The sequence below is a fragment of the Cryptomeria japonica genome, chromosome 11, assembly GCF_030272615.1.
Source record: "Cryptomeria japonica chromosome 11, Sugi_1.0, whole genome shotgun sequence".
NCBI classification, from domain to species: domain Eukaryota; kingdom Viridiplantae; phylum Streptophyta; class Pinopsida; order Cupressales; family Cupressaceae; genus Cryptomeria; species Cryptomeria japonica.
In genome coordinates this window covers 451,786,271-451,813,695 of record NC_081415.1, presented here as the reverse complement: position 1 = coordinate 451,813,695, position 27,425 = coordinate 451,786,271, and the positions used below count along the sequence as shown (strand labels likewise).

The following is a 27,425-nucleotide window of genomic DNA, read 5'->3' as shown; positions in this document are numbered from 1 at the left end:
TTTCCCCAGGAGAATCCTTAGCAGCATCCTAATGACTTTGTTATTGACATTCCTGGTGATGTTGATCCACTTGTTTTAGATGTTGGTACTTCTACTCTTCGGCCTAAGTGGTGGGCCAAGACTATTGGTGAACTTTGTGATGATAAGCTCATTGAGGGTAGATCATCTAGAAACAAGAGCAAACAACAGCATACAGTTAATTTTGCTCTCATGGCCAACATTCCAAATGTTTATGAGCCTCAAACATATTCAGAGGCTAAAGGTATACCTGAGTGGGAACAAGCTATGGAAGCTAAACATTGTAGTCTTCTAAAGAACAACACTTAAGTCCTCTCTGATCTTCCACCTGGGAAAAGCCCATTGGCTGCAAATGGGTGTATAAAGTTAAGGCTGATGGAACCCTTGATAAGTACAAGGCTCAGTTAGTTGCTCGGGGGTTCCCACAGAAAGAAAGCATTAACTAGGAGGAGACTTTTGCTCCTACAGCCAAAATGAGTACAATTCGGCTTGTCATTGCCATGTCAACCTAGTTTGGTTGGAAAGTCCATCAAATGGAGGTCAAGAGTGCATTCCTCAATGGTGAGTTGTAGGAAGAAGTCTATATGACGCAGCCTCCAAGATTCAAGGTTGCTTGTAAAGAACACTAGGTATGCAGACAGGTGAAAACACTGTATGGCTTAAAACAAGCTCCTCGGGCTTGGTGGATAAAAATTGATAAGTACCTCAGTGATCAAGGCTTTCAAAGGAGTCCTTCTGATTCTAATCTGTATGTCAAAACTACTGGTTGTGATATTCTTCTACTTGTCATCAAAGTTGATGATCTGATTATCACTGGTAGTTCAACACTTTTGATTGAGCAGATCAAACTGAGTTTGTGCCAGTCCTTTGACATGATAGACTTGGGAAATCTGAATTATTGTTTAGGTATTGAGGTTTGGCAAACTGATGGCAGTATCTTTATTTCTCAGTCGAAGTATGCCAAGAGTCTGCTTGATAAGTCTTGAATGCAGGATTGCAAACCTGCCTCTACACCTATGGAAAAAGGGCTGAAGTTGTCAACCGATTTAGATTCACCTGTGGTGGACGAATCAATCTTCAGCCAACTAGTGGGCAGTCTCATTTATCTCACCGCCACTAGACCTGACATCAATTATGCAATGAGCTACATCTCTCACTTCCTAACAACTCCTAAAGTTGATCACTGGGTTGCAGCGAAGCGTCTGTTGAGATATGTAAAGGGCACTTCTGACTTTGGTATTCTGTATGACAAAAACAAAGATCCTAGACTCATTGGTTTCACAGACTCAGATTGAGCAGGTTTTGTTGATGACAGGAAGTTTAAATCTAGGTATGTCTTTAATCTAGGAACAAGTGCAGTCACATGGACCGGCAAGAGGTAGCTCTTTCCTCGACCGAAGCAGAATATCAGGGAACCATTAAAGCAGCTTGCGAGGCAATTTGTCTTCGAAGGATGCTTTATGACATGCAAATGTCTCAAGCAAGGCCTTCACCCCTCTATTGTGACAATCAAGGGGAGCTTAAACTTGCCAAAAATCCAATCTTTCATGAACGAACCAAGAATTTTGAGCTTCATTGTCAGTTAATCCGAAAGCTAGTTGAAGACGGATCAGTAGATTTACAATATGTTCCAACTGAGGATCAAACTGCAAACATCTCACCAAGTCTCTGAGCCCGGATAAGTTCGTCAAATTTAGGGGGCAACTTGGTGTAGTTGACAAATTAACCATTAAGGGAGGGTATTAGAACAATAATTTGTTATTATAGCTTTAATGGTCAATATTGTAATATTAGCGTAATCTTAGTTAGATTAGCTAGTTTCCTTTTCTATCATATGTGATCGATTGTTTCTTTTAGAAACATCGTATCCGTAATTGTTATGTGTACGTATCATTATTTCAGGAATAATCAAGCAATTACCATTTAATCTACATTTTCTTGGTTGGCTTTAAAGGGAAGGATCCTTATAGGAGAGAGGCTTCAAAAAATTGGTTTTTTGGGTACAATCAAGTGTGTAATGTGTAATAAAAATGAAGAAACAATCAATCATTTATTCTTGCATTGTGAGTTTGCAAATGAGGAGATTTGCTACAAATAACCTTGGTTGGCACTTCCCACTTCCATCTTCCTTGAAGGAGTTATTCCAAAGCTTGTTCAAAGCTCGAAAAACGTTGACATTTTGCAGCATATGGCAAATCGCTCCATCCACTTTGATATGGGAAATATGGAAAGAATGAAATAGATGGATTTTTCAGGAGAAAATGAAACTACTTTCTCGAATGTATGGAAGAATCGAGAATGTTATCTCAGAATTGGTGAGTGTTGTAGCAGCACAAATTAATCCATCTAAGATTCCCTATAGTAAGCAAGACAGTTTGATTCAATCTAGATGGCCGTATATATTTGTCAATCTGTTAATGGGCCAACTCAAGTTAATCCAAAAGCAAAGGAGAAAGAGGATGTTGAGTGGAGCAAACCAGACGAAGAATGGATTAAGGTGAACTTTGATGGGGACTCGAAGGGCAATCCGGGTCCGTCGAGAGCTGGGTATGTGGTGCAAGATTGGACTAATAGTATTATTGTTATGGGGGCCAAGAAGTTGGCAACGGGATTGAATAATGAAGCACAAGCATAGGCCGCACTCTTGGCCATCAGGATGGCGAAAAAAAATAGTTGTTGTGAAGCTTCATCTGGAGAATGATTCTCTGATAATCATTAATGCAATTATTAAAGGGGAGGTGACCACATGGGTATTGAATAAATATGTTAAAATTATTAGAAATAATTTTATTTCTTTTAAGATTTCAAAATAACCCACATGTTGAGGGGTGGGGACATTGTGGCGGACACTGTCCAATCTGGCATCCACATTTAATGAGGGGCAAAAGGACGAGATTTGGGAGGATTATCGAGATTTGTTTCTCAATTTTTGAGGGAAATCGTATGTCATCATTTTCAAATTTCATCATGGAAATTGAAGGGCATGGGTATTGAATAAATATGTTAAAATTATTAGAAATAATTTAATTTCTTTTAAGATTTCAAAATAACCAACATGCTAAGGGGTGGGAACACTGTGGCGGACACTATCCAATCTAGCATCCACATTTAATGAGGGGCAGAAGGACGAGATTTGGGAGGATTATCGAGATTTGTTTCTCAATTTTTGAGGGAAATCGTATGTCGTCATTTTCAAATTTCATCATGGAAATTGAAGGGCAAATAGTGAGGAATGCCAGGTGGGTTGTTAAATTCGACAGAGGTGCCAACTCATTCATTTTGTAGGGTGTTCTTGAGAAGAGAATGACAGAAGACAGCGACGGGTGTCACAGGTTTGCAACATATGCAGGCAAATTTTACCTTGATCACTCCAAAACAACAGTTGGCCTTTCTTGGCAACGTGATGGAGAAGAGGATGAGTAGCTTGTTTAAGTTTGATGAGCCCATGTTCATGCAAATCATGGACATACTGTTGGGTGAGTTTATGAAGAAGAACACAGCTATCACACCAACATTGACATAGTTTCCATGGTGATGGTGTGGGGTTTGGAGATGGGGACAAGGAGGATGTTTACTGGGTAATGCAGCAATGCATCAAGGATGAATGGACATATGGTATGAATGCATTCCTAGCAATGCCATAGTCGGGAGTGAGAATTTTGGCTCAATGGTGAATGGTTGCAAGTGGGAGACCTCGAGCCACTTTTATGTCCCGTCATTCGATGGAGTGCAACATCTAATAAGGACAAGAGACGCACTGAGGCACAAATAGAGTGGGAGGGTTTGAAGGACTTCATGTGAGAGGAGTTGGAGATGGGCTTGGCTAGTGAAACGGTAGCGAGGAGGGACAGAGACTACCCAAGTTTCAACCCAGATGATTAATTGGTAAATGGCCCTCTTGGGTCAAAAAAGAAAAAATGATTTTCAAAGAAATTTTTAAGGTTTTGTTTAAAAATTTTGTCCAATAGTGTCAATACGTATGCCCTGTAAATTTTGTATACTCTATCGAGGTTACCAGGTGAAGCAACTTGTTAAGGGTTTTGAATTTAGTCATTGTAGTGAATTCTGTTGTGATTTATAAGGGCAGTTAGTAGCAGGGCATGGTGGTTAGATGCGGTCTGTTATTAAGTGAAGGTGGATAGTATAAAAAAATCTATATATGTAATCGCATACTTTTTTATTAATAAAAAAAACTCTATTACCGATCAAAAAAAAAAGTACAAATGGTTTTGGATTGGAAAGCTAGATTTTTTCATGAAAGGGTTTTTGTGGGGTATATCACTATGTAAAGGATTTTTGTGTATCTTTTTTTCCTAGAAACTATCTGATCATATTTTTTGTACATTTCTCTCATAGATAAGCATAGGAAGTGTTTTTGTTATCTTAGCTTCCTTTCAATGTAGACGTCCAACTCCATTATTTTATCATCAATTTTCATCAATGAAATTTTATATCTAACAAGCATCATCACATACTTTCATTTCCTTTTTCACATTGTTCTTATCTTGTTAACCTTAGCCTCTTCATTAATTGGCATTAATACTTATTAATTTCTAAACGGCATCAAAGCAAGTGGAACTTTCTTTCAAGGCATCTCAATCTAAAGGGTGTTTTCCAAGGATACCCATTTTAAAGAATCATGCATATCTTGCAAATTGTTGCAAATTTTATAGTACTTTTTCAAGAAGTTGGGGTTCCACATGATGGAGTGTGATTGTTTATGATCAAATTATTGCACTTTTATGTTTTCTCATAAATTTGCTCTACAAGCTGCAATTTTGGAATTTATCTCATTTCTTTACATTTTTAAAAAGATGAAGAAAATTCACTTAGGGTATGTTGTTTTAATTTTTGGATTTGAGGTCAAAATCATTCTAAAATTATCTAACCAAAGTTTAGTAAAAGGCAACTAATCTACATGCTCCCTACTAAATATTAAAATTAAGTTCATCAAGGATCTAAAGCGCAAGGACCAGATCACCTACAAGAAGAAAGACAAACGCAAGAGAAAAAACATCAAGGTCAAGGTACTTCTCAACAAGAAAAAATAAGAGCAATGTAGATGTCATTTTTCAAGGAAATATGCAATTATTGTGGAAGATTTTGTTATTCACATAGATTGTCATTCTCAAATTGAGCATCTCAAAGAAAATGATGGGAAAATAGGGAGCAATTATTTCCTCTCTTCCCACAAAGGTTGTGTTGTTACCAATCTAGCTTTTTATGCTTTTCCTCCTTCTTGCTATATTGCTATAGTTGCTAAAGCAAATGATATCAGTACTCTGACATCACTGATTGGGTCACATCAACTATTGGATAGAGCACAACATAACAAATAAAATAATGGTCTACATATTTCCCCCTATTGCCCTCCTAGTGGTGTATTTGAAAATTGTATGCTTGGTAAACAACATTGGAAGGAATTTGTGAAAAGAGCTACTTACCTTTGGTCTTTAATTAAACTTCAAGAGTCTCCTTCAAATGTCTAAATGACACAATTGTTAGAAGTACGGTTGCCGTTGCGCCAAAAGATCGACATGTTAATGCCCGATACAACCACTAGACTTATAGAATCCACAGGTGGTTAAGCCATGTCACAAACCCAAGCGATGTGTTGCATAGCACAAGGAGACCAAGGGCACACACCTTGCAACAATTCCACCCAGCGCAAGCGAGGGGGTTTGAACCTGTGACCCAGGCTCTGGTACCACTTGTTAGAAGTACGGTTGTCGTTGCACCAAACGATCGACCTGTTAATGCCCGATACAACCACTAGACTTACAGAATCCACAAGAGGCAGTTAAGCCATGTCACAAACCCGAGCGTTGTGCTACACAACAAAAGGAGACCATGGGCACACACCTTACAACAACAACTCCCTAATCAAGCTCCAAGGGAGAATGTTAGGGTTTGTCATCTTGTCTAAGGACCTTCTAATGTATTTTTTAAGATAAGTGCCTTATTTAGGTCATCCTCATTTGGATATGTCCCAAGTCAATCTCCTATAATATGTATATTGATGTTATGTATATACATCCAACCCCATTATTTTATTATCAAGTTTATCAACTGGTATAGATATCTTAAATACATCAATCTAAAAAATGTTGAGACATCAATCTTGAATTCTTTTATTTGTTTAAGAGTTATTTTATTTTACTTCAAAACTATTTAAGAATTATTATTTTTTTTACATTTTTTTTTTATTTGAAGAGCTATTCTACTTTTGTATGTAATTTTAACTTTACTTTTGAAAAAGGCACCATTCATTATAATGGTAATTTTTTTTTTTGTTTTTTTTTTTCAAAAGTGCAGTAAATATTAAATCTTTTTAAAAGTATATTTATTAATTATTAAAAAAAAATTAATGTGTCAACATGTCTTAGTTTTTATGTACACAGTAACAACATGAGACTCCTTGATGCCACTATAGAATACTTGTCAAAGTAATAAAGTTTTATAGCCTATGGGTGCCATCATGTCTCAATCTCCTTTTTCACATTGTTCTTGTCTTCTTAAAGCTTAGTCTCTTAATTCCTAAAGGTGTATACTTATAGATCTCTACATACATACCATAGAAATATGTATGTCACTTTTCTTAGAGAGTAGAAGTGAATCTAGTCCATTAGGTGATGGTTGAACTCACTATGTCAAAAAGCGTGGTGATGTAAATATCACATTGAACAAACTATTCATTTGTTGAATCCCTACATGTAAGTGAATCCGTAAGTAGTTTTCTAGAACCAGGAAATGTGGAGCATCATATAGAAATTCAAGTTTGAACAATTAATATAATTTTTTTTTATCATCTTTATTTCATTGGACATGCGGCCATGGTAAAACACAAATTGAAGAATTCATCTTTCATGATATGAACATGCAAGGATTAAGGTGCTTCTCAAGTTTTTTCCTTGATATGTTGAAAGTTGAAGATGTATGTTCACATAATGCCACTTAGATATTTTTAGTCTTTTAGAACAGTATGATAATTTATAAGAAACTTGTCATCTCTAAGTAGGCTTCCAAAAGCTTGAACAAATACATCAGTAAAGAACTGGAAGAATTTGCATGAAATGCTAAAATTTAATCTGAATTCTTAAAAGCAAAAGGCTGAAGAGTATCTCATGAATAGGCACAAACGGACCCAATTGAGTAGTTTGAATGTTGAAGGAACATGAAAAATTACAATAATCTTGAACATTACACAGAACACTACCAAACTAAATAGGTGCCAGGTGAGCAAATGAATTGTGTTCTATAAACCATACAATACCTGAGGAATGATATTCTTCTCCATTGCATCTTTAAAAAGAGGAGGAGGAGGAAGATCGAGTCCAAGCATAAGGAAAGGCATTCTACAGACTTCTCTGACCACATTTTCTGGACCTGTTTTATCCTCAACACCAGTTACTTTTTGTTGTTGCTCCATGTCGTCTTTCTTCTCATTCCCTTTCTTGTTTTGGATCTCTTTCACTACCTCTAACTCACCCTACTCAAATAAACACATCATACAAATGAATGCAAGCAAATAAACTATTATTTTTAATTAAACCTGATGAAATCTCTGTATTAATTTATTAAAGGCCTATACTTAATTAGTTCAAGAACCTGAAAGCACTTGTAAATGATGCTGCTCTTAGATTTTTTTGTTCCTCCAAGGTCTGAGTGAAGGGTATTTAAAAGCCAAGACATGAACTCCACAGGATCTGACTGCACACCAATGCGGAATCGCTTCTTACTGGCTACCATAACTGCTTGTAGAAATTCATGGGGACTCACCTGCAAACAAACCCATAAAACAATCATGTCATTCGTGTATGCTATGCTGTTTGTTATTTAATTTGCTAAATGAACTCCAAATACCTGTCCCTTGAAATTCCGTGCATGCCATATTTTCCTTGTCAATTCTCCAAATCGATGAACAAGAGGTGACTTGCAGTTCTGATAATTTTCAGGAATAAGAAAAAAGTTTCTTAGAGGAGTAACCCGCATTAGTGATTGAATGGTTACATTGACAAAATCAGTTTCCTTGATGTTGTTGAGACCCACCTGAAATAAATTCATTTAACAAAGAGTTGTTTTTAAGATCCAAGCCCTCCTAAAATAATGGCTTAAAGTCTGACATATTAGCTTCTCAAATCCAATCCACAAGACTTGAAGTTACCATGCCAGGTAAATAATCTGATCCATCAAGTGCCCTAGACCATTGCTTGTTTATATCAAGTTGCTCGACCTGGTCCCTTGAGAACCTGCATTTTCAAGCATGAGCTAGTAACATCATTCCAACAACCAATCCTTGATTTCCTAGAGCTACAATTTGTCAAAATTGATCTGCAGAATAAAATCCAAATGAGTTAACTAAAACTAGCAATTTTAGAACCAGGTAAGTAACGCAAATAAAATCAGTCTGTTCATTGCAAGCTCTGAGACATAGCTTATCAAGCAAGCAAAATAACAACCAACCACGCATTAAGGAAAACATCCTACAAAAACACCTGTTAAATTTGTAATGTCCCTAAATTATAAGTGCCTAAACTCTACCCTAGGTCACAAGTTCTAATCAAACAGAACAGGTTTAGAGATACCTTTTTCTTTGGTGAAGGTCCTGCAAACAAGTTAAAGATTATTTCATAATAATAGCTCATCAAAATAGATAACTTCACTTAGGAAGTAACAACATATATATACATATTAATGTATAAATCCAACCACAGATTGCTTAACGTTATTTTGAGAAGGTTCAACCATTGGTAAGCTAAGATAGAATGACTCGACAGAGTGCCTTAGAGACCCTCTATCCCAGGCCCAAGGGAAGGCCTTGTCCCCCTTGGCCTCATGTGGCCCGTGCCATTCATATGAGGCGGCATACCTGGTGAGGCGTCCTATCACTATTCCCCTCAATCTTGTCACTTCTATCCTACTTCCTATGATTGCATATTCTTTAAGACAGACATTCACCATGATAGAGATCATGAGAGTGGTTTACCATAGGGTGCCCAGAAAGTCCATCCTTCACAGACCCAAATACCATGAGGTGGCATGCCTGTAAGGTGATCCCAACACCGTTCCCCCTACTGATAAGTGATAACCTCCTCATCGTCTATCATGGCTATGAAGCACTCAGATTAGAAGAAGATATACACAAGTCTCAGGTAAAGCAAGTTAACTACAGAATATCCATAATCAGATCTATGTTCAGAACATATATATACAATCTTATCGGCAGCACATAATTTTTTATAAATATGCAGGAGTAGATATATAGTAGCATTATGCTATGATGAATAATCATAAGCAGCAGTATATATTAATCAGGAGAATGCAGGTATAAACATAGCTGTTATGCACGTAAATCATATAACAACCAGAATATATGATCGCACAACTATGAGTTAATATCGCAGTAGTTATCCACTCTCTATCCTCCAATGCTATTTGTATGATTGATTGATTGATTCAATGAATTCCTTTGATTGGATGTTTTGAGGTATTGGTGAGTTGACAAGTAAGTGATTGATGATCAGATGATTGATGAGGGTGTGAGTGATCCTTGAATGCTTGGACTGATTTCTCATTTATGCTTTATTGGGGGAAGAGTCACCACGTTTCATAGGAAGTGAGGCACCACCTTTCATAACAATTGAGTCACCACTTCTCATTGCTGCCTTTGAGAATAATATATTATTCTCCAAATTGATCTCCCATCCCTCTCTTCCTCAAATGAACCTTCTCCCCTTTATATCTTCCCATGTGAGGGAGTGGTCACGTGTCTTCATCATGCCTGCCCCTTGGCAAGAGACACAAACTATCACAATTTCCACCCTTTGAAATAGTACAACGCTTCATAATTCTTGCCTTTGAAAGTGACACAACCTTATCCACTTCCCATTCCTTTCTTCCTCCATTAATCCTTCCTTGATTTCCATGCTTCATTCCTTTCCTTCCTCCTCCTTCCCCCCTTTGAAATGATCTCTTCTCCCTCTTATATCTCATTTTGAGAGTTACAACTCTTCATTCCATGCCTTTTGACCATTCATTAACTTAATTACATATTATACTATATTTTTTTATTATTTTATGTTTTAATTTATTATTATTATTTATTTATTATTAAATCCTATCTCAAAATGGGGACATTAAAAAATCTGTCACATTCCCTTAACAAAAACAATAAGCTGCAAAATATAAATGCAACCACCTCAACAATAAATACATTTTAACATACACCAATAGGTCAAAGAATTTCAATGAGGTAAATAATCACACTAATCATTTAAATGTTCAACCTCAAGTGATGCCCAATCTCCTGGTCCTTATACATGAAGCACTAACTCTTATACCACTACGAAAATGTTATTCATGATCATTAGAACTCCTAATAACTACACACGGCCAATTTGTGCAAAGAAAAGTTTAGCATGCCAAATCACCACAGATGTTTACAATTTACCCCCTAAGAAATGTATCTGAGAGGAGGAAATAATAAATTTTAGAAAATAAGATTGCTTAGCATATAAATACTCTATTATAGCCTGAAAATGATAAGAAAGAGATGGAAGTATTATGGTAATTTAAAAATAAAAAGAGGGTTAAAATATATGACAGAGAACCCACATTTTTGCCATGAAAACTAAGAGAGAAGCTACGTAATGGAATTACACACTAAAGAGAATACATGCCCATGTTTTTATGTTATACATATTGTATACTTTAGGAGTTAAAAAAGAAAGAATTATATTAGTGTCCACAAATGAACAAAGTTGGCTAATGCAACAAAAAAGCACAACCCGCTAAGATGTGTAGTAAAGGGGTGCATAAAAAGATTGCCTGTAAAAGAGAAAAAAACAGTTGAACAGTGGGTGAAAAAGCATGTGTACCAAAAAAAGATAAACCTGCTAGTCCTATGAAACATGAAATTACAATAATCTAGAGTCCAAGCTACAACACCAACCAGCAAGGCACAAATGAGAGCATGAACATCTGCAGTAGCATAACATTCTGTAGAATAACCAAACAGTGAATGATCCTCACAGCAGAGCCTGATTATGTCACCAAGGGGATGACCTAGAAGGAGAGCATATGGTGGAGCTGTCTTTGGCAGGTTGCACATTACTCAAAAGTTTACCCTCTTCAAAAATCTGAGAGCAAAGATCTCTTGGAGTTCATAAAATTATTACTCCTGGCTTGCCTACATTATGAAACTAAATGCAATGGTATCTAGCTTTCCTCATTCAGAAAATGGAATCTGGTACTCTATATCGATCTGAGAAGAGTACGAGAAACTCATTGTCTAATCAATCTAATGATGCCCTCAAGGCTAGTCATTACATTTATGACATATTTTATCATGTTTGTTGATGATAATTAAGAGGTGTAAGGGACACTAAGCACACAAGCACATCTAAGCATTTATTTGTAGGGGGCAGGAACATTAAATGCAATCCATCACTTCGAGATTTCCACCCTCTAGCTTCTTTCTCATTGGCAAAGCTTTTGGAGCATGTGTTGTCTTATAAATTACCTTTATCTCACAATTACGACAAATGTGGGACTAACCCAAGTGCAACCCAATCATTTATTTGTGTTAAGGCTTTCATAGGTATTTTCAATTACAATTTTTTATTTTATGGGATTTGACCTGTGTGCAGTTTTAGCCATCTCAAGACAAAATACATGAATAATTCCAATAATGACATTTTTCCTCGGGTATTGCCTGTGTGTGTACATTTTAAGTCATCTCAAGATAATCTCCATGAGTGATGGCAATAATGACATTTTCCTCAAGTACTTTAATAATTACATTACAAGGTAGCTGGGCCACCTATGCATGTGTGTGCGTGCGCATGTGTTGGATGAGCTAGGGAGGCTTGGTAGCCGTGCTAAGTGAGATTGGATAGAAGGAGAATAAATAAATGGCATTTCACTCAAAGTGATATGAATTCAAACTGTAATGTCCCCTTTCTAATCCGTAGCATTGTGTGACTAGACTGGCGACATAGGAGTACCAGTTAGATAGGATGGTAGTTACTTTCAGTTAGGAAAGTTGAATAAAGGAATAAGGCAGCTGAGTTGGTCTCACAGCTGTCAGTTAACAGTTTCAGATTGTCACCAATTGAGGGATGGACTTGTCAGTTAATTGCTGCCGATTGAGGGAGGAACTTGTCAGTTAACTGCATAGGAAAATAAGTGAGTAATATTTTCCTCAAACTGATATGAACTTAAACCACAATCTCACCTTTCCAATCCACAGCATTGAGTGACTAGACTAGCAGCATACAAATACACTTAGATAGGATGGTAGTTACTTTCAGTCAGGAAAGTTGAATAATGGAATAAGGCAGCTGAGTTGGTTTGACACCTTTCAATTAACAGTTTGAGATTGCCATCACTTGAGGGATTTGCTTGCCAGTTTAACTCCACCAATTGAAGAAGGGACTTGTCAGTTAACTGCTATTGATTGAAAATTGGATTGCCTATAATTGAAGAATGCAGGAAGCAAGGAATATAAAAAGTACTGGGAGGCAAAGAGAAATGACTCCTGAAAATTAAAAACAAAACTCAATTTTAATCCCAGAATGTGACACTGTTTACAGCAGCTTTGGGGCTTGGAGACAAAAACTTACAAGTTTGACAACCAGATCATCTTGGAGACGGAAACCCTCATGGAACAGTTCTTGGTACAAATTGTCATCAGGACCATCAAACGAATTCAGCTCTGCAAGCTGCAGAGTGTCATCAGGATCATCAGGGAATTCAGATTTGCATGCTAGGTGTGCCCAGTAAGTTCTTTCACTCTAGTGAATTTGAATTCAAATGTGCATATTGGGATAAAATTAAAAATAAGTAGTGGTTGTTGCTGGAGTATTTCTGGATTAGGTTTTACATATGTATCTAGTTGAGGGTTTTGCATGAACTAGGTGGCACATTAAGTTAATATTGAAATATACATATTCTACAGAATGTATATATAGATATAATGTTGAAGAGTTTTTGAGTTTTCACCATTTCCTCCTAGCTTTCATGGAAACTGTCCCCAAATTTTCTTTGAGATGGGAAAAGTGCATCTTGAGAACTGATTGAGAGATTGGCTTGGTTTGTAAAGACAAGCCACCATTTCTACCTATTAGGCATGAAATACTATACTGCTTCTTGTTGGTGTGTGTCCTCGTGTACAGCAGAATATCTTCTGCCGATGGATATGGTAACTTTAAAATAGAATCCTCGCGCATAATTTCAACACACCCCTTCAAATAGGATGTCTCATATATTTTTGATTTGTTGATATTAACTATATCATGTATAATCAAATGGGTGGACAGTTTCAAACCAAAGAAGCATTAATCGTTTGGGGAACTAATCAGCAAAACAAAAGTATAAGATATTTTGAAAAAATCGGGAAAAAAATCCGATTTACAAAAAAACGTAAAAATTGCAGAAAAACAATTAAAAACTATTTTTTTTTAATATTTAAGGGCATTTCCATAGCATAGAGATATTGTAGTCAAATAAAATAGACACTTCAACACATGAATTGTAGAAAATAGATTTTCATTGTTTATATTCATATTGATGAATATCTTTATATTCATAAGTTATTCGAGCCTACTTTGTTGACTACAGAGAGCTTTAGTCAAGTTTATCACTAGGTAGTTTGGCAACAGCCTAAAATGAATTGCATAGACTAGAAGTCGGTGCCTTCCGTCACCTTGGGATATGCCCCTGCTTGTATTTAGGGTATGGTTCACTTCAACCCCACACATAAGTTTAATTTTAGTCTTCCACTTGACTTTTAAGCTTAATTTTCCTATCTAGTCTATTTCTGTTACCATGCGTTTGATATTGGTCCAAACAAGGGATTTTATTCCCAGTTGTGGACATGGTGAGTAATGATTTTTTTTTTTCTCTCAATCATACATCTTCAAAGAATTTTGATTTTTTTTTTTCTCTCAATCATACATCTTCAAAGAATTTGATGGCTTTATATCCTTAATTTTCTTCAATACAATGGGCAAAGTGTATCTTACTAGAAATGGCAAGGGCAAGCAATGACTTTTAGCTGAAAGGGAAGAAAAGATATGATAGATTCTCTCATTATCTTGCAATGCAATATAGAAGGTGGATGTAGTAGGTATTAAAAACATTGATCTAGATTCTAGATAATAGAAAACTTATGATACTCTAGAAATTATTCTTTAATTTCAAAGTGAAGCAAAGAAGAGATGTTTATTTACAATTTTTAGAACAATTTGATATCTAAAATTGTATATAGGCTATCATATATTAGTGTATTTTATTTACGGCATAATACAGAAGTTTGATACTATAATATATCATATGACTGTATTCTCTATCTATATTACTGTATTTTATTTACAATCATCTATTAATAGATGACTATCTAAATAAAATAAGATATCTATCTATTACAGTCATATATTACTGTATTACTGTAATAGATGACTATCTAAATTAAATACAGTAATATATGACTGTAATATATGAGGTGATTTAGTCTATCTAAATTATAACAGTAATATATGATTGTATTGTGAATTGTCTATTACAGTAAATCAATACAGTCATAATTTAGTATATCTAGAATCTATATTACTGTAATAGAGAATTTCGTCTATCTATATTACAGTAAGATAATACAGTCATATGCATTTTTTAAATAATACAGTATTATTTTAGATACTGTAATATATCATATGACTGTATTCTCTATTTATATTACTGTATTTTATTTACAATCATGTATTAATAGATGACTATCTAAATAAAATAAGATATCTATCTATTACAGTCATATATTACTGTATTACTGTAATAGATGGCTATCTAAATAAAATACAGTAATATATGACAGTAATATTTGAGGTAATTTAGTCTATCTAAATTATAACAGTAATATATGACTGTATTGTGAATTGTCTATTACAGTAAATCAATACAGTCATAATTTAGTCTATCTAGAATCTATATTACTGTAATAGAGAATTTCGTCTATCTATATTACAGTAAGATAATACAGTCATATTTGTGATAGACTATCTATATAAATTTTCTGTATATGTATTAACTATAATATTGATAATGATACTGTAATAGATAATGCATATATTATAGAAAATTAATTTAGTCTATCACAAATAAAATATATTAATTTGTAATAATATATTTTATTTGTGATAGACCAAATTCATTTTCTAATGTTACAAAAAAAGTGATAGACTATATTACAAAAAATGAATTTAGTCTCTAATATAGGGTAACCCAGAAAATACTTGGTTTGGCTCCAAGAAAATATGGCTCTGCTCGGGAAATTTGAGAATCACAGCTTGCAGTCAGCTCTGGTAAATTTGTGAATCCCTACATCTGCCCTCGACTTGCACAGAGAAAATTCCGTCTGCCCTCGACTCGCACAGAGAAATTTCCATCTGCCCTCGACTCTGTTAAATGAAAAACAAGCGCTGCGTTTAAAGAAAATGCGGAGGGTAATTTCCATTGTTTTCGCACCATTTAGGTTATGTGTTTTTTTCTGCGTTTTTTTACGCGTTTTGCTCAGTTTTTTTGACAATTTTTTCGGAAAATAAGGTTGACCAAGGTTGACCGATTAATTCCAATTTTTGGGGGGGGAAAATCAGCAAAACCCCCAACTCCCAATTAATCGGGTATAATCATGATTTTTTCCAGATGTTTGCTTCTTTGGAACTTCAAACACGAAGCACTACACATAAGGGCCACAAAAACATGGATTCTATTTACAGTGGTACTTGTATCTACACATTGTTGGTGAAGATGGAGCCAAACTTTGTGGATGTTGGCTATCTTGTCCAATGCTGCACGCTGTGCTTCTCACGTAGGCTTCACATGTTGCCCAAGTCTAGATGAGAATCCCTTACTTTTTCTACACATTGTTGGTGAAGATGAAGCCAAACTGTGGATGTTGGCTGTCTTGTCCAATGCTGCATGCTGTGCTTCTCACGTAGGATTCACATGTTGCCCAAGTCTAGATGAGAATCCCTTACTTTTGTGATGTATTTGTGTAGAGTGTTCTATAATAGTAGTAGCTCATTTAATTCAGATGAGGTTTATGGCACATAGAAGGCCAGTGAAACTTCACATGATGAGAAGAGTTGATAGCCATAAAAAACTTTGAAAAGAGAATTCTCCTTCAACATTGTGCCCAAGTGTAACTATTGTTAAATCATCAGTTGCCAATTGTCCCGCTGTTTGTTATTCTGATGATATTTGTAAGGTGCATACAAGGCTCCTTTAAGCACCTCAATCTGAACATCAGTCAGTGGATGAACAGAAGAGGAAAACATTGTTTGCAGTCAATTAAAAACCCAATGATTCCCAAACTGGCTTAAGGATCAAAAAATTCAGTTTGAATTGATAGTAAATAACAGCCTGCAACGTGCTGAAAGTAGTTATGTCTTCTTGGAATTACTGAACACCAGCGATCATGTATAAAACCAGAAGGAATCCATCAAAGTGTTTTTGTGTCAGTACTGCAGGTGAAGTACTACTAGAATTCATGGAAATTAATCACAGGTTTGATTAGTTTCTGACAGGAGCTGATATAGGCTAAGGTTCCACTTCAACATCTTTGAGTGATTTCAGGGAGAGCTTATATAATAATCTGATATAATAGCAGTCTTCCTTGTGAAAGACAAATAAAAACATTGGCATAGATGTTAAAAGTTGCTGTGTACAGCAATGAATTCACCATATGAAGAAAAATAAGCCTCCGTGAGCAGAAGCTTGTGAGTTGTGTCTGCTAGAATGCATAGGTAATTAAATATGTACAATATGCCTATTATAAGAATCAAATTATAATCCAAAAATGTTCCTCGTTGATAGCTGTAAGGCTGAAAAAATAAGCCAACTTGTGGGCTAAATGGTCATATGTTCTTACAGTTTTTTTAATTTTTTAATTTTTATTTTTTTGATGGCCCAGGATGTCCCCGTGACCCAACCCAGCACCCCTATGGGGCGAGTTGGGGCGAGACTAATCCCCGGGGATGGTGAAAGCCTGTAAGCCACCACCATCAATTGAATTAAAGTGGGAGTTGATCCCAGAACCTCATGAATCTAAATTGGAAGCCTTTAACCAATTGCGCCACTCCTACGGGCTCTTCCAATCTTTATAATTGCTACATCTGAAACATATGCCCTTACTGAAACTACAAGCTGGTTTGCAACTGAGAAAATCTGGTGAAAAGTGATCAAAGTTCCTTTCTTATGACTGATTACAGGATAATATCATTATAGGCAGGGCACTGATTTCATGTGTTAATGCACCTGAATTTTTACTGAATTCCAAAATAGCTGTAATTGATGACCAGTTGAAGCTCAGTTTCTTTGCCAGGCAAATGCCACCAACACATAATACACTGCATGCCTGCCTAAGGCTAAAGTTATTAGCTTGAGATAAGCACATCTCAAGAACCATAAATGATAGAATAGCGGGTGTACTTCTGGCTTACAAACATATCCTAGGACATATTGTGAAGAATCTGTTTCTGCTTCAAAGGGTTGTTAAACATGGCACTGACAGCAATGCTGTGACCCATGCCCCCAGCTATAGCTTTTGGAATTTCAAACACATTGATTTATGGGGTATAGAAAGAAATAGACTAAAGATAGGAATTCACAAACATCTCAACTGGGACTTTCCTAAGGTTAATATGTACTCCCTGGCGATCAATTACAAGACCAAGATACAGAACAGATTCGTGCCCATTTTCAAATGTTATGTATTGAAACACATCCCAAATTTGGAAGAAGACAACCAAAGGTAAATTGTTTGTAAGTGAAATCGTCATCATACATACCTACCTTGCATTTCAAAATGAGGCAGGTCTAGGTGCAGAAAAAGCCCAAAGTCCAGATTCTTCCACAAAATTTGAAATATTGTGGATTCAGAGATGACAGAAGAAATTGAAAAAATTCAGAAGAAAAATGTCAGCTCTAAAAGAAGGAATAATAGTCGTAGTCTTATTCCCCAAAAAGGATGATGCTGCATATTTTAAAGCCTTCAAGTTCAGAGCAATCTATTTATGCAATTCAATTTACAAAACTTTGGCAAAAAAAGGGAAAATTGGTTCAAAAAAGAATTACACAAGATCATCAAAAAATAACATGGGTTTGTCATAGGAAGACAAATATTAGACTAGAAACTGTTAACTCATGAAACCATTCATCAGGTCCACGAAGTAGTCCAGAAAGAATGACGGTAAAACTAAATATGTTAAAAAGCCTTACGACAGAAAATTTGGAATTTCAAATTAAAATACTAAAGAAGTTTGGGTTTGCAAAGGATTTGGTGTCATAGATTGAAAGTTGCATATGCATTGATGCATTTTCAATCATTGTTGATAGCTTGCCTACTGAGCATTTTCATGCATCAAGGCATCAAGATCCACTCTCTCCCTGCCTATTTATTATAAAAGCAAAAGCTCTAGGAAGGAAGATAAAGAAGAAAAGATATAGGAATAAAACTTAAAAGTTTGTGCATAACCTCCTCAATGGATCTAGTATCCCATTTCAACGTGCCAATATGTTGGTGTGCATTTTATGACACATCGAACACAAAATAAAATGACCAAAAGACACTCTATCCTCTCTTGAATAAAATCACCGCGCATGCTAAGATTGCAAAGAAGATCATATGGTGATTCCAAGGTTCACACTGCGAACGAGCGACTTTAATGTTGGATATAGCTCGTTTGGTGATGTTTGCTGGTAATTCAAGGGGGACTTGGTAATTCCATTCACAATGAAAACTTCCAGCATTATTTTTGGGATTTTCGATTTTGGATTTCAAAAAAAAAGGGAAAAAAAGGAAAAGGATTCAGGAATTCTATACTATTCCTAGGAATTTAAGGGACGGTAGTGATTGGGTGAAACTCAACCACACTTTGGTTCGCCAACTTAAACAACTAAACAAAGTGGGTGCAATCTTCAAGGGTTGTGCTTAGAATTTTCATACCATGAATAGTACCATCAAAATGAACAATACTTATTTGAAGGTAGAAGTTAAACATCCACAGAATATGCTCAAGCTAACTTTGCACAATGAACAAAAATCATTTGTTCATCAAAAGTATGAGCAACGATTTCACCAATCAATACTATCAAATCTTGCATTCATTTAATTAACTTTTATAAAGCAAATTCTATTCTATGTTGAAGAAAATATGAAACCATGCAACTACAAGATAACATAGAGATTCAAAGCAATGCAAATGAACTTTATTATCTTAATAGTCTTAAGCAACAATTTCACCAATCCCTCCCATACAAATGAGAGAAGAGGGGTTTATATAGAGTTTTGAAAATGAACGAAAGGCCTAGATCAAACAAAGATCAATGCCTGAGATCAAAACATAGATACCCTGAATAGGGTTTACAATAGTTATCCAATAAGAGCAAACAAAAGAAAGACATGTGTCACAGGAAGCTTTCTTCTAGAAGAATACACCCTTATCCCTTTTATGTGGCAGCATATTCGATGAACCTAGACACAAGAGGATTAACCTCTTCCATTGTAACATGTGGCAGCATGTTTATCTTAAATTCAATCGCGTCCAAGTCATCAGCATAGGTGGAAAAAGCATTCTCCCAATCTAGTTCTTGTTTATAAAAGACGTCTTTGATGGAAAAGAAGGTGGATGCCTTAGTCAAATTTTGCCTAAGGATCGGTCCTGTGAAAGTGAAGAAATTCTCTTGAGCTTTGACCTTCAGATTTTTCATGTTCATTTCATTTTCTCAAATTGCTTCTTTGATAGCAACCTCTGCGAGATATGCTAGTATCCTTCCATCAGGTGCCACAATCTGCCATGTCTTGAATTCTAGATAGCAATGAAGAAGTTTGCCCATATGCTAATATCAATTCTTCCACGAATGTGACAACTTCTTTATTGATGTCGGCCATCCATTCCTTAGTTTCTTTAGCTATCACCTTCATCTCTTCAAAGTCTTCAACTATTTTCTGTGGAAGAGCCAAAGGCGGGGGAACCGCTACATTTCCTTGAGCAATAGGATTGATCAAGTGTTGGAGATAATATTTCAATTGCTCATTCTCTTTCTTTAATTCTTCTTTCTTTTCTACTTCTCTCTTCAATCTTTCCTTGATTGTCTTTGAAATCGACATAATCAAGGTATTACGATAATAGATAGTTTCTATTTATTGTTAATGGTTATCTACTGTAATATTCTGTAAATACTTAGTTAGTTGTTAGCTAGAATAGAATGTTTCTATTCTTCGCGATAGTTTCCTAAGGAAATATCGTCTTTCTTCTTGTATATAAAGATCTATTGATTTCTATTAATATTAAGCAAATATTTACCAATTACTTCGTAATATGGTATCATAGCCTGAATAAAGAATTTGTGAATTCTTTTCTGAGATTTTTTGGGCCTCTTGGTTTTGCTGGAGATTTTCAGAAATTTTTTGTTTTCCAAATTTTTCAAACAAAAATTCGTGAAGAAATTTTTCCATTTTTTTTTTTAAATCTTCTTTTTTTTTCGAGGTTGTTAAGGACTGTGTTCATCCCGTGCAACAGGATTCTTCTTGTTTGCGTCTGTCTGGCGAGGGTTTTCGGCATTTTTTGGCACAGTACAAACCCGCCATTTTTTCTGCAACCTGCAACTTGGTGAAACCCGCGTTTTCTGACTTTCGGCTAGGGTTTTGACCCTCCAGATTCAGTCAAAAAAAAATTTGAGCACAGATTTGTGGTGGGTTTTTCGAGAGCTCAACTGGGGCTATCGTCCGTTTTTTTGGGTGCCTCAATTTTCGAGCCAACGGATCCAGATTCTGACAGCATATTATTTTTGGGTTTTTCAAGCTCTCTTTTGGATGCCTCTTCATTTTTTCTGGGTCCTCCGACATTTTGCCTCGAAGTACGTGCCTTCTTAGTTTTTCACAAAAATTTGTGCCATGGCATCTTTGACGAATATTTTGCTCGAGGGAAATCAGAAGTTCAATGGTCGGAACTATAGCACGTGGAAGCAGCGGATGCTAACCATCTTCAAATATCGCGGCAACGATCAAGTGGTTCTGGGTACTACTCAGTGTCCTACTACAGCTGGTCCTGATTAGGTGGTTTTGGGTACTACTTAGTGTCCGACTACAACTGGTCCTGATCAGGTTGCATATGACCAGCATAATTGGGAAGCAGTGATGCTTCTCAAATTATCCGTAGCTAATGATCAGCTCCCTCAGATTCCATCCGACAAAACAGCTATAGAGATATGGGCGCATCTCAAAACCCTACATGAGACTTTTGATAAAAGCAAGGCCTACATGAGACTTTTGATAAAAGCAAGGCCTTCTTTCTCAAAAACACTCTGTTTTCTATTGTCATGGATGAGCGGAAATCACTCCAAGATCACCTGAATAGGATTTAGGAAATCCATGATCAATTGCTTGCCATTGGACGCAAGATGGAAGAAGAGGACATTGTGGTAATCACCCTTAAAAGTTTACCCAAGTCCTACGCTCATTTTATCGAAACTCTCAACATCACTTCTACTGGTGTTGATCTAAAGTTCGCAGATCTCTGCACACTTCTGCTTCAGCAAGATCGATGGACACAACAGTTCGGTAGCAGTTCCAGCTCCACCTCCACAGAACAAGCCTTTGTTGCTAATTCTTTTCACAAGGATAAGGGCAAGTCTCATTCTCAACAGTCTTCTCAGCAGAAACTCTCTGCTTCTGCATCAAAAGGCTCCAAGAAAAAGAACATTCAATGCAACTACTGCCACAAGTATGGTCACATGAAGGTTGAATGTCGGAAGCGCTTAGCTGCCCAAGCTAAGCAATCTAGTTCACAGCCCAAAGCGAACAGTGCAGAGCACACTTAGCAGACAGAATCTGCCTTTTACGCCTTCATGGCTAAAAGATCTGCAGATCATGTCAAATCCTTTGCCTAGTATATTGATTCAGGTGCCTCTCGTCATTTTACCCACCGTCGAGACTGGTTCACTGATTACCAGCCTTATTCAGATTCTGTTAATTTGGTGGCAGGGAAGAATACATGGTTGTCGGCAAAGGCAACATTTAGATTCAGTCTGCTAGGAGGAATCTCATTTTCCTCAATATCTTCCACGTTCCAGGGATGGAACTCAATCTACTCTCAGTCAGTCAGATGCTGCAACACTCTCCATGGTTGGATGTCACCTTCAGATCACATCAGTGCACCATCACTGATCGAGAGACTCAGTCAGTTGTTGTAGTTGGTCTTGAGGACCATGGTCTTTTCAGACTTGCAGATTCTGGTGTTTCTCAGGACCTCCCTATGGTTGCTCGGCAGTCTTCTCTCAGTACACTTTGGCATCAACGATATGGGCACTTAAATGTGCGCTATCTTGCGCGGGATGCACTTGTCCTTGGATTGCCAGAGATTCAGACTCAGCAGCTTGGAGTTTGTGATGCATGCCAGGCTAGGACGCAACATCGCACACCCTTCAAAAGTGGCGATTCATGGCGAGCTTCTTAGGTACTTCAGCTTGTTCATGTTGATATTTGCGGCCCTATGGCTACTCCTTCTGTTCTTGGGTCCAGGTATTTTCTGTTGTTTGTTGATGATTTCAGTAGAAAAATGTGGGTCTATTTTCTTGCAAAGAAATCAGAAGCGTTTACTGTATTTCAGAAGTTTAAACCTCTAGTTGAAAAAGAGTCTAGGAAATCTATTATTGCTCTTAGATCAGATAATGGGGGGGAATTTTGTTCTAATAAATTCTCTAGCTTCTGTGATATTCATGGCATTAAGCACCAGTTAACCACACCCCACACACCCCAACAGAACAGTGTAGTTGAACGTCGGAAGAGAACAATCACTGAGATGGCTAGATCCATGCTCAACCACAAACATGTTCCGAAGCAATTTTGGGCAGAAGCAGTTAACACTGCAGTCTACCTTTTGAATCGGTCACCCACTGTGGCGGTCAAAGGCAAGACTCTGGAAGAGGCCTGGTCAGGTCGCAAGCCCAAAATCAGTCATCTGAAGGATTTCAGCTCCCTTGCTTATGTTTGGATCCTTGATGCTTCACGCACCAAGTTGGATGCCAAGAGCCAGAAACTTATGCTTACTGGATACAGTAGTCTTCACAAAGCCTACCGCTTGATCAACATTGAGACATCTCGTCTCTTGTATAGTCGTGATGTAGTCTTTGATGAGCAGCGAGGACCCTTCATGCTTGTCTCTCCTGTTCCTGATTCAGCAAACCAGCCTATGAAGGCTCATGATTTGGGAGTTAGACTTCCATTAGGTCCACCTGATGGGAGGGCTCCTGCAGCTCCAGTAGCTCCAGTTATCCCGGTGATTCCTGTACATACACCTCCGGCTTCTCCTGCAGGATCACCCAGATTTGTAGATGCTTCACCTGATTTTGATCCGGATTCTTCTGATGAGGAACCTGATCATAGAGCATCTCCTGATGCTAATGTTGGTCCTTCTCCTCTCCGGCCTAAATGGTGGGCCAAGACACTTGCTGATCTTCGGGATGATGAGCTCATCGATGGGAGAACTGCTTGGAAAAAGAGCAAACCTGTAGGGACAGTTAATTTTTCTCTCATGGCCAACATTCACAATGTGTTTGAACCTCAAACATACTCTGAGGCCAAAGGTATTCCAGAGTGGGAACATGCTATGCAATATGAACACCAAAGCCTGTTGAAGAATCACACCTGGAAACTTTCTAATCTTCCACCAGGGAAGAAACTCATTGGCTGCAAATGGGTCTACAAAATCAAATACAAGTCTGATGGTACTTTGGATAAGTACAAAGCTCGCTTAGTTGCAAAGGGTTTTTCTCAGCGTCAGGGAATTGATTATGAGGAGACCTTTGCTCCTACAACCAAGATGAGCACTATCAGATTAGTCCTAGCCATGGCAGCACAGTTTGGCTGGAAGGTCCATCAGATGGATGCCAAGAGAGCTTTCCTAAATGGTGACCTACAAGAAGAGGTCTACATGACACAGCCTCCAGGTTTCAAGGTTGCGGGTAAAGAACATCAGGTTCTCAGACTGGTGAAAGCTCTCTATGGTTTGAAGCAGGCCCCTAGGGCATGGTACATGAAAATTGATAAGTACCTCAATGATCAAAGCTTCAAGAGGAGTTCTTTAGACTCAAACTTGTACATCAAAACTACTGACAGTGATATCATCCTTTTGGTCATTTATGTGGATGATTTGATCATCACCGGCAGTTCGGCATCTTTGATTCAGGGAATCAAACAGAGTTTATACCAGTCTTTTGACATGATTGACCTTGGGCTCATGCATTATTGCCTAGGTGTTGAGGTTTGGCAGCAACCTTCTGGTATATTCATTTCTCAGTCTAAATATGCTAGGGCTTTGTTAGACAAGTTTCGTATGCAGGATTGCAAGATTGCATCTACACCTATGGAGAAAGGTCTGAAGTTATCAACCCAGTCTGATTCTCCTCCCGTTGATGATACTACATACAGGCAACTAGTAGGTAGTCTCATCTACCTCTTTGCTACTAGACCTGATATCAGCTTCGCAGTCAGCTACATTTCACGCTTTATGACAGCTCCCAAGGCTGATCATTGGATAGCCGCAAAGCGTGTGCTTCATTATGTGAAGGGCACTATTGTTTATGGAATTCTCTACTCTCGGAGTTCTAATCCTAGACTCTGTGGATTCACAGATTCAGATTGGGTCGGCTCTGTTGACGATAAAAAGTCAACTTCTGGATATGTGTTTAGTTTGGGATCCGATGCCGTCACATGGACCAGTGAGAAGCAGCAGGTTGTTTCTCTCTCCTCTACAGAGGTCGAATACAGAGGGGCAGTTAAGGCAGGTTGTGAAGTTGTCTGGCTTCGTCGGATGCTTGGGGATATGCAGATGTCACCAGCACGACCGACCACCTTGTTTGTTGATAACGATGGCGTTATCAAGTTAGCATGGAATCCAGTCTTCCATGAACGAACCAAACATGTAGATGTTCATTTTCATTACATACGGCAGCTGGTTGAAGACATTATCATAGACTTGCAGTATGTTCCTACAGCGGATTAGACTGTAGACATTCTCACCAAGCCACTTGGTCGAGATAAGTTTGTCAAATTCAGAGGACAGCTTGGTGTAGTGGATAGATTAACCATTAAGGGAGGGTATTACGATAATAGATAGTTTCTATTTATTGTTAATGGTTATCTACTGTAATATTTTGTAAATACTTAGTTAGTTGTTAGCTAGAATAGAATGTTTCTATTCTTCACGATCGTTTCCTAAGGAAACATCGTCTTTCTTCTTGTATATAAAGATCTATTGATCTCTGTTAATATTTACCAATTACTTCGTAATACAAGGTTGGTATCACCAACCCTCTTCCACTTTAGATTTTAGATTTTGGTTGTGCTCCCTTGCTAGCAAACTTCATTTGCACTTTCCTTGAAAGTCCTCCTTGAGCTAATATCTACCTCCTGAAAATCATGAAAAACTTTCTTAGTTAAAAAAGACAATGAGGGGGTTGTATGTTTATTCCCATCCTGGAGTGCAAAATTTAAAGAAATTTTCAAAGGTTAATTTTAACTTACAATTTTTTTGGAAATTGAAGCATTTGCCCCTAAAAAGTATAAATTGAAGTGAAAGTTGTTTTGTAAATTTGGAAAATTCTTTATTAAATTACTCCAACTTTGACCTCAAGCGTGGAAATTGGCTTTGAAATTCTCCTAGAAGATGTCTTGGAAATTTGCAATTTTAAACTTTTTCAACACTTAACAAAATTTTCCAAATTCTTTCTCTTCCAAGACTTAGGCAAATTTCTTTTTTATTTACTTTGTCAAAATTCTCAAACCCTTTTCCTTAGGCGAATTTCCTCATGCTTTTCACTTTTTGTTTTAATCATCTTTCAATTTTTCTTTCAATAGTTGGGCGAATTTTATCCTTTGCCTTTGATTTCGCTTTACCTTTTTCACTTTCCTTTCTTTACCTAGGCGAATTCCCTTTTGATTTCAACCTTTGTTTTTCTTGTTTTAGTCTACCAAATTTTTCCTTCTCAACTTGGGCGAATTTCTCTTTGCTTTCCACATTTGCTTTCATCCTTAGCCAAACTTCTCATTTATCCACCTAGGGCAGACTTATGTATTGATAAGAAAATTTTAAATTTTCCACAGCGAACTTCATCTTGACTTTAGAATTTTTTCTCATCTCTTTATACTTAGCCAAAATTCTGACTTTTTCCTTCAAAAATGCCAACACTTTACCACTTTCTTTACCCGTTCCTTGGGTGGACTTTGCATGTGATTGAGGAAGTTTATGCCATCCTTGGGTGGACTTCATGTGTGACCAAGAAACTTTCCAACCTTTCCTAGGTGGAGTTCATGTGTTGCCAAGAACTTTCCAACCTTCGGCCTGTCATAAATTTGAATTCTATGAAGTAATAAGACTATAAATGAAAGAATCTGCTCAACACTTAGTAAAAACAATGTGAAAATCCGCCTTGGAAACAGAAAATTAATGAAAAAAATCAGTCCACAACTCGAACTTTGGACTAAGAATTTGTACTTTAGCTTCAAAAATTGGTGGAAAATCAGCTTCTATTTCTAAAAGAAGATGAAATCTTTCCAAAAGTCGATCCAATTCCTTCACAAAATCAAAGAATTCTCTTGTTGTTGCCCTTTGAGCTCCTCAATTTTGAACTTAGAAGAAGTGTAAATGAAATGAAATGTTGAATTGAATATAAGGCTAAGAAGTTTGAACTTCTTTAGCATCTTTCTGTTTTTTTTGTAGATTCAATGAACCTAGTCCCTTTCAAATATCTTCTTCCTTGTTTTTCTTTTCCTAGAGATGGCGACTTTATCCTTCTAGAAGATTCCCAAAGAATATTCCTTCCTTCTTCCTTGGCGAAATTTCACACTAGGCCATTTTTTCTTCTATCTTGTTTATGTGTTGGCAAAGAATCTTCCCTACACTTTCTCTTCTTGGGCAAACTTAGCATGTGTTGAGAATTTTTTTCTAAATGTTTGGGCAGAATTCATGTGTTGCCAAGACATTTTTTTTTCTAAGTGCTGGGCAGAATTCATGTGTTGCCAAGACATTTCTCATCTTGAGATGGCAGACTTTACCGTGTCCCAAGACACTTTGCATAAGGCTTGGCAGATTTCATCATACCTCAAGACGTTTCTTCACCTTGATGGGCGAACTTCATCATGGCTCAAGACGTTTTCTTCATGTGGAAGGTGGATTTTACCTTGTCTTAAGACGTTTACTTCATGTGGAGAGCAGACTTTGCCTTGTCTTGAGACATTTTCTTCATGTGGAAGGCGGATTTTGCCTTGTCTTGAGACATTTTCTTCATGTGGAGAGTGGACTTTGCCTTGACTCAGGACGTTTTCTTCATGTGGAGGGCGGACTTTGCCTTGG

At 37.0% G+C, this 27,425-nt stretch overlaps 1 protein-coding gene across 3 annotated transcripts in view; it reads right to left on the bottom strand.

The window, feature by feature from the left end:
• LOC131041409 (uncharacterized) overlaps positions 1-27,425 on the bottom strand; it is a 114,352-nt gene that overhangs the window by 63,265 nt on the left and 23,662 nt on the right. For all 3 annotated transcript variants that reach the window (XM_057974482.2, XM_057974481.2, XM_057974483.2), the window contains 4 exons: positions 8,183-8,267; positions 7,882-8,067; positions 7,627-7,797; positions 7,292-7,507 (listed from right to left, as the gene is read on the bottom strand). In XM_057974482.2, the coding sequence (XP_057830465.2) occupies positions 7,292-7,507; positions 7,627-7,797; positions 7,882-8,067; positions 8,183-8,267 (658 nt within the window). The remainder of the gene's footprint in view (positions 1-7,291; positions 7,508-7,626; positions 7,798-7,881; positions 8,068-8,182; positions 8,268-27,425) is intronic.